Source organism: Clarias gariepinus, chromosome 15 (genome assembly GCF_024256425.1).
Source record: "Clarias gariepinus isolate MV-2021 ecotype Netherlands chromosome 15, CGAR_prim_01v2, whole genome shotgun sequence".
Lineage (NCBI taxonomy): Eukaryota > Metazoa > Chordata > Actinopteri > Siluriformes > Clariidae > Clarias > Clarias gariepinus.
Genome location: NC_071114.1, coordinates 23138772 through 23154234, shown reverse-complemented (window position 1 = coordinate 23154234; position 15463 = coordinate 23138772). Strand labels below are relative to the sequence as shown.

At 38.3% G+C, this 15463-nt stretch overlaps 1 protein-coding gene across 1 annotated transcript in view; it reads right to left on the bottom strand.

Annotated features, from left to right (window-relative positions):
• igf1rb (insulin-like growth factor 1b receptor) overlaps positions 1 to 15463 on the bottom strand; it is a 90033-nt gene that overhangs the window by 8790 nt on the left and 65780 nt on the right. Inside the window, exons 9-20 of the mRNA XM_053512742.1 lie at positions 15293 to 15460; positions 12556 to 12760; positions 8640 to 8905; positions 7824 to 7957; positions 6810 to 6975; positions 6564 to 6654; positions 6159 to 6229; positions 4825 to 5054; positions 4611 to 4718; positions 3684 to 3843; positions 3239 to 3368; positions 1504 to 1638 (exon numbers count right to left, since the gene is read on the bottom strand). Of these exons, the coding sequence (XP_053368717.1) occupies positions 1504 to 1638; positions 3239 to 3368; positions 3684 to 3843; positions 4611 to 4718; positions 4825 to 5054; positions 6159 to 6229; positions 6564 to 6654; positions 6810 to 6975; positions 7824 to 7957; positions 8640 to 8905; positions 12556 to 12760; positions 15293 to 15460 (1864 nt within the window). The remainder of the gene's footprint in view (positions 1 to 1503; positions 1639 to 3238; positions 3369 to 3683; positions 3844 to 4610; positions 4719 to 4824; positions 5055 to 6158; positions 6230 to 6563; positions 6655 to 6809; positions 6976 to 7823; positions 7958 to 8639; positions 8906 to 12555; positions 12761 to 15292; positions 15461 to 15463) is intronic.

The window sequence follows — 15463 nt, the reverse complement described above, 5'->3', positions numbered from 1 at the left end:
TCTGCACCCATCCTTAAAAAAAAAAGTATTCTCTAGCTTTGATGCATCTTAAATCCAAACGATAAAGTACAGTATGTTGGCCTTTTCACTTTGGCTTCATAGCTGTTCTGATTTAAATTAAACTCCAACTGAAAGACACTTCTATGTTTAGATCTTATGTTCATAACCTGAAGGAGCATCTACAGTAGCTTTTGTAGATCTGTGACTTGAAGTTGAATGTGTTAAAGAGACGATGAAAGAAACATATCATCATAAAACAGGTCTGTATGCTGGAAGGTGTTGAAATGTTCAATAAATTGTTGGTTGATCTGCACTTCTACGAAGCTGCTAGTCTAACTGACGTGAGCAGCACGGCACAGACCAGAATTTGGTCTAAATTTAAGTTCTATTGATCTCAAGTCCTATATTTAAAAGCAGATACAAAGATGTGCATCCATCTAATGATCCCTATTCTTTTTAGAAACTAGCCTTCCGGAATTTGAACCAGGATGAAATTTATGTGGCGATGTTTAGGTTACAAGGTGTATACAATTCTGATATTCTGATGGTTCACATTCGTCATGGCATTTCTCCCACATCCGTCTTTATTGAGAAGCTCCTGTTCTGTGTAACATCCCAGGCATCACACGTTGATTTTAATACCTACTTTCTTTTGCCAAATTCCTTTCAGTCTGGCTTGAACTAAGTCCCCAAATATCAAGTAATTACTCTTTCCTTATCCTTCCACTGAATAGTCAAGAATAGAGGATGATGAAGATGATGATGATGGCGGTTATAAGTGCATAGATGCATAAAAAATCCCTTATAAATAAATTTTAAAATAGCGTCACATTAAAACAGTAATTCAGATTTGCATCACTTTAACGTGATTATGTAAACCCAGCTGAAGAGTGAGTTTGCTTTACAGGACACGGCTGGTTGGTGACCCTCTTAATACATTAGTATCAGAGCTGACATTGCAAAAGAAATCCCCAAACACTGAATGACAATATAAAACAGTCTCACAGTACAAAACTGTGCTTTGTGCATGTATGTCCACTGTTTGTCTCATAACCCGTGGTTACTCTCATACACATTCATTTTCACTTCACATTCCCTCCATTGTAGAACACAGCTATAAACTCTAATTCTCATTTTTATAGTTATTATTTTTTCCTAGATTTTATAATTTTGTTGATGTGGTTTCTTCCTTCCTTCTTCTTCTTTTTTTTTTTTTTTTACAGTGAGCAACTGTAACAATGCAAAGCAATTTTTTGGGGGGATTAATAAACTGCTTTGATTTTTTAATTTTTCTTTAAAAAAAAAAAAAACCTGCTAATGTATTAACCACACATTCCCAAGAAGAAGCAAATAAAAGATGCTGGCTCCAGTAAACACTCTCTGCTGACTTAGCAAATAATAGATCTAAATATGCTATACACTGTTGAGGAGATGCAAGCCACGAGATGTGTAGTTCTCACTGATGTTTCTTTAAAAAACTCAAAGGAGGAAAAGACGACTTACATCATATCAGGGCAGTTGTCAGGTTTGTCTAGCAGTCCTCCCTCCATGACAAAGCGCAGAACCTGCTCATTGGACATACCCTGATAGGGCTGCTCAGCCAACGTAGCTATCTCCCATAACACCACACCAAATGACCTGCAGGTAGAGATAGAGAGAGAGAGCGAGAAAGAAAGGTTAACACACCCACAAAATACAGTTTTAGTGTACATTCACATTCTTTTGTCTCTGTATTCACATCGAAATGTAAGAACATCCTTATGCAGTGCTGTATAGTAATGAAGAAAATGTGTTAAATCTCTTACTGTACTATTTAAGTTTATGCTTTTTTTTTTTTTTTTACTTTTACTACATTTTAAAGTAAAACGTTCCACCTACTCCTCCACTACATTATGTGACATTTGTTGCTCCTTCTTACCTATACTGTAAGTTGAAAAAATCTGAAGAAAAGTACTTTAATACCTTTATTAATTGTTGATAGCAAAACTGGAGCAATATTTGACCTTGAATATCTTTACTTTCTCCTAAGTAAAAGAGATGTTTTCCTCATCCCCCACTGTACTTATAAACAATTTATTAAACACCAATGTGATGCTGGAACCTTATAACTCCCATCCTTCATCAGCAGCTGGTCTTGACAATGACACCATGATGCTAACTTTCTGGTATCAAATAAAAGATCAGTGACATCTATAACATGAACTGTACATACCTGACAAATAAATAGGATTTCCTCCAGACTACACTTAAACATTAGCAGAGAAAAAGCAAGTCTAAGCAGCCATAAAAGAGAACTTTTAAGATCTTGAGAAATACTGTTCAGATCAGCTGCGGTCACAACGGTGAAAACCCAGATGGATTTCTCAAGCAGGTTTCCACAGAAAGACTGTTAGATGAGGGTCACACAAGCTTAATGTTTCTACCCCATGTCCACTGTGATGAGGCTTGCTTGCCAACTCTGCTTGAAAACATATAGGAGGAATTCCCCTCCATTTCCCATCATATATATTGTGGAATGTGAAATGTGAGTGTGTGCAATGTGAATTTCTGCTTAGCTGTATGCTTTTGTCCAATGTTTATATATAATGTTTTTAATAAAAAACCTCAGAAGGTAGCAGAGCTTTATAATAAATTTTATTTTACAGAGTGAAATTTTTATTTCATTTGACAAAATCTTTAGGTTGCTTATACATAGCCTACTGTACATAACCTCAAATCACAGATTGTTACTAAATAACGAGCTTTCAATTAATATATTATTTAACTGGTTTTAAAAGAATATATTACTTTTTATATTAAACTAGCTATGAAACAACTTTATTTAAAGGACTTGTCATTTATTTATGATATAGCCAAAAAAAAAAAAAAAAGGGAGGGGTGAAGGCGGGTAGGTCTGGACAGCTTTTTCCCTTAATAAATAAATCGGCATAAAAAAAACTGCATTTTGTATTTACTTGGGTTATCTTTAAGTAATATTAAAGTTTGTTTGATGATCTGACTAATGTAACTGTGACAAATATAGCAAAAATAATATTTAAAACAAATACTTTTTATGGCACTATAATTTTCCAAAATGGTATCAAAGCATGCAATTCTTCATCATATTCACAGTGACAAATTTTGTACACCTTCTAAACAAAATTCAGACAGTATAAGTTTGTGTAAGTGTCTGCCACCAGGGCACATCTCATACACTACACCCATTGCTGAAAAGTAAATGTATGGAAAGGAAACTTACCACACGTCAGACATGGTGGTGAAGACGCCGTCTTTGAGGGATTCTGGAGACATCCAGCGCACAGGCAGCAGGCCCTTCCCACCCTTTCTGTAGTAATCCGTCTCGTAAATGTCTCGCGTCATGCCAAAATCTACAAAGCCGGGACAAATGAGGTGAGATTCCACAATTTCTATATAGCAAAGCCTGTTGGGAAGCCAAACAAAACATGAAGCTTATAGGCTTAAGTTTGCACAAAGCTTACTGATTAATAGGAAAAAGAATCTGAGTATGGATCAGCCAGACGGCCATGTTCATTTGAACTGGTTGAATATAAATAAAAACACATCTGACGCAGATGTTGCTGTCTAGCTAGAAGATACATATTTATTAAAAACTCTTTTTTTCCATTGTACTTGATCGTGGTAGACAAGGGGGAAGGGGAAAAAAAAAAAGATTCCGAAACAACCTCCAATTTTGACAGTGAAGTCTTCAGCCACCATGCAATTTCTGGCTGCTAAGTCTCTGTGAACAAACTTGTTGGCATTGAGGTAGGCCATGCCGTCTGCAATCTCTCCTGCCATCTGAATCATTTTCGTCAGTGGTGGCAAAGGCAGGCAGGATGTGTTCTGAGGATGAAGGAAGGAGGAAAATGAGAAAGGAAGACAGACTCAAGCACTTATAAAATACATCACTAACCAGTTATCTGAATGGTCAAAGATAAAATGGGATCCTAAAGTTACACCTTTTACATACAGTGGGAAGAACTAAAGAAAGATATAAGACAATAAAATTCTGACTGCAGGAAAAAAACCTGCTATATTATAATGTCACAGCAGGTCATTGGCTCAAGGGGTTGAGGAAGTAATTTTATCATGTTTTTAATGTCATTTGTTACTCCTGTGTGTGCGTGTTCATAACATGTCGACATGATATTTTGTATAACCTTGGGGAATGGTCTAATCATAAATCCCTTATCCTGAGCCTCTGCTTCTAGGGCGCATCCTGTCCTGTTATCATTTTACTCTCATAAGAGTTTCATGGCTCAAGAAACTCTGCCAATGGATTGGCTGAACATTGTTGCTGAAACGCGATTATATAAAAGAAAGAATTTAACTACGACACCTGGCCCTAGGTCTCACATAAACACACACACACACACACACACACACACACACACACACACACACACACACACACACACACACAATAGAGACAACAGTATAGGAATCTTTCATATAGTGTGTCTATGATGTCCTTGACACAAATGCACTTGAAAAAAACCTGTTAGTCTGTGATTGCTTCACTTCTGAGCTTGTTACATGTCTACAACATTTTTTTTAAACATAAACACAGACTTAAAAACACTAGGATGCTTATTCTGAGGGAAGGTTACCTTAATAGATCGTAGTGTACGTAGATAACTCTTCAGATCACCCTGTGTCATCAGCTCCATAATAACTAGAGTAGGCTGTCCCTGAGACACCACACCAAGGAGCCGCACCTGTACCCATCACCAAAGGAAAAAAAAACTTAAAACACAGAAAATAATATAATCTAACTTAAACAGCTAAGTAACTGTCAACAAACAAATATATTATCTTATGTACCACATGGTGACAGTTGAACTCCTTCATGACGGAAGCTTCGTTGAGAAATTCAATTCGCTCGTGCATGCTGGCGGACTCGTTGACTGTTTTTATGGCCACCCGCGTTTCAGGTTCGTCCTTGACAACGCCCTTGGCGATGCCCTCGTACACCATTCCGAAGGAGCCTTGACCCAACTCTCTGCTCATGGTGATCTTTTCCCGTGCTACCTCCCATTCATCGGGGACATACACTGGCAAAATGAAAGCAGAACTTAATCTAACCAGGATTCATAATTTCCCAGATCTTCCTACAAATGCTACAAAGGCGCCCGGTCTCCAACAAGGCTAACGCTGGTAACAAATAAGAGAGGTCTGTATTTACTGTACGAGTCTGTAAGTCTGACACACGACTAAATCATCACACTCGGCTCAGAGCAGGGCGAGTTGTTTAGCTTGACGCGGTATTAGACAGTTTTATTGATTCGTTAGTTACATTAGCACTATAGCTCCAAGTCCAGAACTGAGGTAGAAGTTTTTAGACATCACATGTATTATTGGGCTTACTGACAAAATTTAAGCCAAGTAGAAAATTGCGCAAATTTAGTTTGCGGCCAGCGTATTCCTTAAAGAGTTACAACTCGCATCAGATATTGGTAACATCTGAAAATAAAGCAATAAGACTAATCCTCTCCTGAGTATAAAATTGCATAAGAGATCCCACACTATGACACATTCTCACAACTGGAAAAAAAACAAGTCAGAGAAAAAGGTTATTATGGACTGATGATAAGCATACACGCAAACAAAATTAGACAGTTTTCCTCTCAGCTTACGGTTATTGCACTCTCTTCATGATACTCTATTTGGCCAAAAGTATGTGCACAATTTCCCAATCACACAACCCCTTGTGAATATCCCATTCCAGATTGAGGCACCATTTCCTGCTATAACAGCTTCCATTCTTCTAGGAGGACTTTCCACTACGTTTTGGCTTTGGCACATGGCTGCATGGATTCCCCAAAGTACAGCAACAAGAGCTTCAGTTAGGTCAGGTACTGATTATCAATTTTTCTACCTGAGCCTCCAATAACAAGAGTGGACTTCGTATTAAACCACTGTTCCTGTTTTACTTAACATAGAGTATTATTAGCCTCCTAACACAGTGTGACTTAAGATCAATCCCTACTAGCTGATATCATATGGTTTTGATTCTTTAACACTGTGCGACAATGACCATTGTTAAAAAAGAGATATATAAAAAAACTGAACAGAACGGAGCAGATATTGGGCATAAAGTGTATTTTTTCAAATATAACACTATTCCCGTTTCTCCATCAGCTTCAGATTTCACTCACCTTCGGTTGCACTCAGGTACTCCGGGTTGACGGAGGCATACAGGACTCCATTTCCGAGTCTGTCGTTGTTCCTACGAATTTCAAATTGAACATTTCTTATCCGCCAAAAGCCTCATTATATTAAACACTATTTTCGAACAATTGCTCTGTTTTTTTCCCCTGATGAGCTAGCCTAATGAAACTTTACCCCGGTTTACCCTCACATAAAAAGAAATAGCAGACGGCAGTGTTTTAGGCAAACCCCTGAAGCTTGCACTAAAAGTGTTAGAAAAGAAAAACAGCACTTCGTTAGTGCTGCGCTAATAAACATATAAAGGGGAAAGAGAATTACAAAAAGTACAAAAACAATAGTTTTGATGCTAATTGGAAATCGTAAAAACTTATGACAGGCCATACATTCCATACCTTTTCTTGGTGAACACAAACCAGGTCACTGCAAGGCCCACCAGAACCAGCAGAAATGGGATGCATGTTAAGAAGAGGAGTTTCTCATAGTCTGTATTTTTAAAAGAAAAAAAGGGGGGTGGGATGACAAGGAGGTCACATAGAACACTACAATTATACAAAACCCAGCAATTATGGAGAAAACAGTGCTGTTAACAGTACATAGAATGCCGTCCTTTTATGAAAATGACCATAACAATCTCTTACTTTCAGGTTGTTGGATGTCCAAGGCTACGGGTGGTGTCCATGAGCCATTCCTAGCCAATGAGGAGGCCCTCACGCGGACAGAGTAGTTCCCAGGGCCTAGGTTATTCAGCCGTACACCTCGATGCTCCTTATACTGTTGACGGGACACACACGTGTGCTTCTCCAGCTGAGACACAACACAGTCACAAACATCAACATAAAAAAACAAACAAAAAAAAAAACAGCCAAACAAGTGTCATTAGTTATCTCTAATGTTTTTCTAATAAAATATTTGCTTTTTATGTAAAATCATTGAGATAAGCAACGTTACGTAAACAGCATTTATTTAGAAAACATAACTGCAAATAAAGCAATATATCTTATAATCTAGGAAGCAGATCAGCCGTGCCCTCAGGAGGATCTGGTGCACGTGTACATCAATCAAAGCAGCACCAACCAATCATGGGCATCTGGACTTTATTCCTGCTCTCTAACTCTGTGTCTACAGCAGCTCAAAAAAGATGTGATTATCATGTTCTGGTGTCATGTGTCCTAGAGAAAGCACATAATACCGCCCTCGAAAATTTTCATTTTTAATCCCAAACAAACAAAAAAAATTTATCTTGTGCAGTTTAGAGAAAATGTTAATTGTCCATTTTATAACTGATATTTTAATTAAAGTCACAAAAATGTAGCTCTTAGAAAAAAAACTCTTAAGAATATATAAATCGGTTAAAATCGGTAATTCAGACAATTCAAAAATAAATAAAAAAAATGCAAAGTAGAAAAAACTGCAACCAGTGCTTCTCTAGCAACAACATTTAAAACGTGTGATGCAGTCAAACGTGGCCTGGCTTTTCTATATTTTTCTCACCTAGCTGTAAAGTAAAACTTCTACTCTTGTGGAAGGAAAACAAATGTTGCAAAACTTGCAATACTTTGTTTTGGGGATGTCTCAGAAAAGATAGCTAAGCATGAGCCAGTCAATAAAGATGTAACAGCTTATAATATGTGAAAATGAAAGGGATGGAGCACCTCGCCTCCGATATGGAACTGGATCTCATAGAGCAGGATTAGGCCATTGGGATGTGCTGGTTCAGGCCACTTCACAATTACAGAGTCATCTGAACTGTGGCACGTCACTGGGCCAGGGATGTCGTCAGCTTTGTCTACAGGAGGCAAAACAGAGCACAGCCCATCAAAATACACATTGCGATAAATGAAGATAAAATACTAGGGATGCACCGAAATGAAAATTCTGGGGCGAAAACGAAACCGAAATTTTTGGATGCACTTGGCCGAAAACCGATACTGAAACCGAAAATGGCTTCATTAAAAAACATGTTTAAAATATTTTCTTTTTGTTTGTATTAAAAAAACTACAAATTAATTAAGCAATCAAACTTTTATTGATAATAAATAACAGTAATAAGGCTGTTTAACAATAACAAAACTAAATAAAATTTCTTTCTGGAACATATTGCAACTTTGCTGTCCTCATCTGAAACTTGATGAGAAGTGCTTCCAAACCGCCGACATACTCCGTGTTTGATGCCTAATGACAGCGCGAACGAGACGGGAGGATGGGAGAGGCGTGGCGACAATTTCGGCTTTTATTTTCGGCGCTTTCTTACGTTTCGGCCGAAATCGATAATGCTATTTCGGCCGAAATTTTTCGGCGGCCGAAATTTTTCGGCGGCCGAAATTTTGGTGCATCCCTATAAAATACTTCTCGGTTTGGACACTAAATGAAAAGTAACTGCGGCTTTTGAGCAGCTAATTCACTTCTCCTGGCAGACCAAATGCAGGTACAGTACAAACATTAATTATCTGTGTTTACGGTCATCTTACCTGCTGGTTGGGTGCGGGGGAAGGCGAAGGCAGGAGCGCTGCACTGCTTGATCTCCTCGTTGCAAGCATGCAGGTCGATGCGGTACACGGTGAAAGGCTGCAGGCCTTGAATTTCAGTGCTTGTTTCTTCTAGCCTTTTCTCATGAAACTCCTGCAGATGTGGTTTTGAGGTAGAAAAGCTGCCTTCAATTGGGTTCTCCTTGGCACCCAGCTGGAAGGTGGAGTTAGCCACACCGTGCAAATCCCTGCGCTGACGAAGCTCTGGTCTGAAAAGAAAAATCCGCATCTGTGTTGTGATAAGTGGCAGGGGTACGGGTCAAGATAGTTTATCCCTGTTATTTCCTTCCCAACAGTGAATGGGACTTTGTAAATTATCGTCCTTGTGTGGTTCTTATTCCATTTCGTGCATAGATGTGACTCCCCATAACGGAGGCAGGATTTCACAACCTCTCCCGCTCAACAGCAACCTGAAATCTCTTTGGATGTGTTTTCTTCTGTAGTTGTAAACACATTACAGCTCTACATCTGCTGCCACTCTGAGGATGTTTGTAACTTTCACGGCTATCCAATGCACAGAAAAACACAACACTGCAGAGGAGAACTAAACATCCATCTATTCTTGGCTAAGCAGTGCTGCACACTCTTTCACAAGTTAGCTTTTAGCTCTTTGATCCATGTGCCATTGATCTCTTTTAGAGCATGCGATATGTGATAAACTTTAGCTGCATTGCTTTAGCTTTAATTTGAAAGAGAAACTGAAAATCCTTATTGCGTTTTTATACCATTTTCCAGGACTCATTTGTACTGGTATAATGTCCTTTTGAAGCATAGAGTAATTTTATTTCATGATTAGATGAGGCATTTTAACACATTAAAACACATTGAGTTTATATGCATGCATGATGGCCAAGGGAGTGGGGTGTCAGCCGCCTGGCTGCTCTAATCCACTCCAAGGGAGCGAGTCACTAACTTCTTTGCCAAAGCAAGCACGGCTCTGTCCTCAGATGATCTGGCAAGGATGCTACCTTCCCCTCCACCCCTCCGAACGTCCTCCATATACACGTACACACTCGCACACAAACACAAGCTGCCACAGCTGGTTTCCATTCCTTTAAAGTCTCTCACACTGGAGCACTTTGTCGATGCAATGCATACGAACAGAGTGTTTCTCACGCCTGCTAGACATTCACATGCCAATGTACCACAAAGATCTGTCCAAGTTCCGCTTTGCACTCCTTTCAGGCGCAAACATACTCGTTCATTCATTTCCCTCATACCGTCATTCAATTTCTCGTCCCCTGATCAACCTCAGGCAGTCTCTCTCTCTCTCATCTGTTTTTCCTCCACTTCCTCCACTCAGCCCCTGCATCTTTCTTTCTCTCCAGCTTCAGCTCCCCAGCTGCCCCCCTCTCCTGTGGAGAGGCGGTTGTTCATCAGACCCACTCTCCAGCTGGAGGGGATATTCCCTTCATTTCATCGCTATTCCAGATGGCATTACTGTGCATTTCCTGGCAGCCAGTCCAGCTCGAGCTGTTTGGGGGGGCTGCAACTGAAAGGATATCATTTCCTTTGCTCTAAATCTCTGTCTTCTTCTCAGGAATTCGAAACTTGAGGCACTTCCTTCTATCTCAGCTTTCAACACAAAAAATAAAATAAATACCACATGTGCTGAGTAATGGCAGAATTGCAGACATGTTTGGTAATTGGGTGACACTGACCAACATGGAGGGGGGGGGGAAACAAAAACTTTTTCTGGTACAACAATGTAATGTATAGGTTCAGAGGTGGTCCTGCATCCTCAAGTCACTTTGTTCTTATTTTGCTTTAAAAATAAATCAAAGTGTTACTACATCACTTCTTAACATAAACATTCAGTCTACTTCACCAGAACCAGCCAGCCAAGCTCTAGATCAGAGAATTGAAGGAGATGCACATTCATAATTGTATATGAGAGATTGTTTGTGCACTCACCAGCTTATACACAGCTGGCAGGTAATGTGACACAGATGTGGTCCCTCATACAGTCCAGAGCATGCCGTGTGTTAGTCCTCAGCAAATAGAACACTGAAGCTGTGAACACTTCATGTATTTAGCAGACTTTTGTCTGGCACATTTGTCCCAATCGATAGTTAAGACGTTACTAACCAATGATGTATTAATAATTAATAATGAATAATAACCAAAGGCAAATTTTCCCCTTGGTTTAAGTTTCAGTTGGACAATCTAGTGTTTTCCCTAACACTGATTTATGTATGGTGCCCATCACAGTAGCAACACTGACCACCACATACTACTTTTCTATTTTTATTATTTTAAGTGGGACACTTTGCGTCACAGATGTTCTAAAATACACTTACTGTCAGTCACAAGTATGCGAGTACGGTCTGCAGTACTGAGAAGAGAGCAACTGCCTGCCAAGACCTACATTCAAAACCAGTCACGGGCGCACTTTATCTCCTTAATAATTTCTTCTAATACATTCCGAATTGTTGTTTTATTCATGCCTAAAGCGAGCTACAAAACTAGCTAGCTTCTAAAAAAAAAAGGCTGAATAATGAATCCCTAATCAAGGGCACTGTTGGGTGTGTTAAACACTTGACTGTATAGCCAACGTAGAGCACTAGCTTTAGATTTAATGCCATTTAGAATTCAAGCCCAGAGCCCGGAAGTTAACGGTGCGGATATTCTACAGTAGAATATGTGGAACTATAGAGAAAAACTTAGGAGGTGTACAGGACTGTCCACAACCTTCATGGTTTATTCTCCTCATCTTTTGGGCACAAAGTATGAGTAAGAATTTAAAACCACTTTCACCCCTGTTAATTAAACTGACAACGGTCAGTCACTAACTGTTGGTCACCAGTTCTGCCAGTCATGGTTAGTTAGTTTTACCAGGTGCAGAAGGGTATGTGTTGGTGGAGCAAAATAACTGGGTAAATAAACAAACAAATCATAACCTGTTTTGTTTTAAACTATACTTAACATTGTAAACAACTTTCTTAAACAATTCTTTATAAAAGCAAAAAAAACAAACATGACTTATAGGGTGCTATTATCTTTGGTGACTCTGCGCTTCGACTACCACTTCCCAATAAGCTGAGACATACAAAGAAATTTACTACACTGTACGTGCATACAGTTCCATTTAAAAAAAGTTTTGAAATGGTAAGAGCGATGATTTTGTTTTTCCTATACACAAGTGACAGTTGGTATCGGTATAAAAAAAACTTTTTGTAACAGATCAGAATTTTAGCTTTTCCTGATATTTACAACTTTTGTGATTTGTTTGAATCACAAAAGTTGTGTAACCTTGAAAATGTGAAAGTTATTTTTGTATGTAAATTTTCCACTGAAAAAAAGTTAATGTTATAAAACTAAAAAAGTTACAAAAATGTGTCTATGCTGTCAATTATAGTTTTTCAAACTTTATAAAAAATAAAAAAAATAATAATAATAATAAAAAAACGAAATGTATGTATGGACTTTACGCCACATAGTGTGTGTTTGAGTTAAAATAGTTTTTCAGACCATAACAGTTCTTTGCTTCTTGTAACTACTTGATTTTATGTGAATAGTAATTTTGTGAACTCAAAAAGTTATGTGATTTATTTCTGCCATATAATTAATTCATATTATTAAGCTTGCAGTAAGAAAGACAAAGTATGAACTGCAGGCTTTTATTTATTTTTTTATTTCTTTCAGCCTATCCTAAGGTTTACTGGGTTCATTCTCAATGCTAGTTTAATGCCAAGGAAAGCCAGGTCAATGACGCATAAATACCAAACATCCCAAGGTTAATCTGTCTGGGTGGGAACAAACAGGAAGGCTCTTATGATAGCTTATGCTCCACTGTCACTGCGTTTAAGGACAAAACCAAGACCGGATTAGAAAAATCATTTTTATTCCTAAAACCTACCTGGGGTGGAAGATGGTGTTGTGGAGGAAGTCCTCAAAGGCCTTACTGTAGAGGGTGTCACTAATTTTCATATTCATATCTTCGTGAGATTTAGGGCAATCGCAGCACCCACTTTTGTTCTGTGCTCCTGGGTCTGAATCGATAGCCTTTATGTTCCTGGCGAGGTCCGTCAGCCCTGTGGAGTATCTGATGGGAATCTTTAGTTCTGTAAAAAGACAGAGGATGAAAACATTTAGACATGAGATATAACCTCTCAGAAACTAAATTCTTTATGGATACAAGGCCTTCACAGAGATGGATGAAATTATAAATGAGTTTAATATTAAGCAAAGTTAGCATTAAAGCAAATAGTCTTACTGTGCTTAAACACAGTACTACATTTTTTGTAACTTAAAAAAAACAAGCACTGTGTTTAGTGACCACTGACGGGTGAAAAAACATTGATTATCTCATTACAAATAAAAGAAATGTGTGGAAGATATTCGGTAACAAGTAAACATTTTGTCCCTGATGTTGATGTGCTAGAAGCAGCAAAAACTGTGATGGCAGATCCATAAATGCAGCTCTTGTGGGATGTTCCCAGGCTGCAGTGGTCCAAAGAAGGAAAACCGGTGAACTGACAACAGGGTCATGGGTGGCCCAGACTCACTGATGCTTGAGAAGAGAGAGAAGGCTGGCCCCTGAATTCTGATCACATAAAAGACCTACTGTGGCTCAAATTGCTGGTTCTGGTAGAAAGGTGTCAGAACACACAGTGCCTCATAGTTTGTTTCATATGAGGCTGCGTAGCCACAGACTGGTCAGGGTGCCCTCTCTGACCCGTTTCCACCAACAAAACACCTATAACAGTCATGTGAGGAGTGGAAGTAGACAAAGGAGCAATGGAAAAAGGTGGACTGGTCTGATAAATAATGTTTTTTTTTGTAACATCATGTGGATGACAGGATTCGAGTGATGCTTACATGGGTAAGAGAAAGAACCATGATGCACCATGGGAAGAATGCAAGCTGAGGCAGAGGCAATGTAATGATTTGGGCAATGCTCTGCTTAGAAACCTTGGGTCCTCTGTTCGTGTGGAGGTTACTTTGACCTGTACCACCTATCTAATCCACCTTACAACTTGATGGACTTTAAGGAGCTGCTACTCAAAGCTTGGTGCCAGATACCACCGCACACCTTCAGTAGCCTATTGGAGTCCATGCCTCAACGAGTTAGGGTTGTTTTGGTGGCACAAGCGGGAATTACTCCATGTTTATGCATAATAAAATAAGATTCCTCCTAACTCTGTCTCAATATTTTTTTTATCACTTTGACATTCAGAATTTTAAATGCTGCAGTTTCAATGGCTCTCTGCACTTAGTTTTCTATATAGGTAACAAGTGACAATGAGTTTTTGAACCTAGACATTGTACACCATCTGCCGAAAACTGCTGTTTCAAATGGGTCAAATTATTGGCTATCATCAGGCAAAGACAACGTTAAAATTTCTGGAATTTGGGGAAGAAATGTGATCAGGTAAAATGAAAAAATAAAATAATATATATATATTTTTTTTAAATCATGAATTACCATGATGATTGTAAATCACTTAAACATTTAATATAGTTATTAAAAAAAACAACAGAAATCACGGCTATGTTTAATAATGAAAGTAAGAGCATTTCCTTGTGCACAGTGCCACCCGAACTTGAAGGAAGGGGATTAAACAGTTGCGCGTTTACAGTAACCAGGGAAAAAAGCTTTAATTTGAAAGGGGGCATTAAGGTTTAACATTGGAACAATGAAAAAAGATAAGTCCAGTCCAATTTTGTCCAATTTTCAGGCCAATGGACATGTCAGGGTAGGAACGGAAGCACATAATTTGATGCACAGTGGCCTCTGTACCAGCCTCTGGAGGCAGTGTTATGTTTTGGGGCTGCTTCAGTTAGTCAGGTCTAGTTTAAGCAACGTTATGTGGCAATAAATGAAGTCAGCTGGTGACCGGAAAGTACTGAATGACCAGAATATCACACCAAAGGACTTTTCGTCTTGCTCAAATGAGCATATTTCAGGACTTAAACTGTGAAAGAGATGTTCTAGGAGAATCAGGAATTATTTTTATACCACATTGAGTGCTGTAATCAAAGCTGTCGAGTAAAATATTGAAGTGTGCAAACTTTCTTTTTTGCCCAGGTAGTGTATAATTATTGGATTATAATTAATTACAATTCATTAATATTCTTAAAATTAATTTAAAAAAAATCATATAATTTAGTTTGCAGTTTTTTTTTAAAAATGTTTATCAAAAGTAATTGACCAGTACAACCCATGACACACTTTACTTAAACTATATGAAATTCTTAAAAGATTATTTACTCTTCACAGTGACTCATTATAGTTGCTTAATACTAACCAAATAAAAATACAAATATATTAATAAAGAAATGTGCCACAACACTAATGGATAAACATTAAAAAACATGACTAGAGAACTTGTGGTTTAATTCCTGAGAGCCAATAAAAACATCTACCAGCCTATTTTCGCCAAGTTGAGTTACTTACAGTATGTTTGTTTCATTTAGGGTCAAATTTAAGTTAAAATGTGTTATCATGACTAAAAGAAAATACATTTATAAAATACCAGAAACCTAAAGAACATATTAATTATTAACCAACTCATAAGTACAGTCTTGGGAATAAAATTAATTTCTCAAAGGTACAGTATGAGATGTATATGTTACATGGTTTTATGCCAGACCTTTAGAACAGTAGTTGTGTTGGTAGAGCTCACTGTCTTCTTTCAGCGGCTGCCAACGGAGCAGATAGTAGATGTGATTCGAATTGGGAGACACAGGAGGAGACCACTGAACCACCAGACTTGTGGATGAGTTGGAGTAGGCACGGATATCAACAGGCATTGTAGGTACTG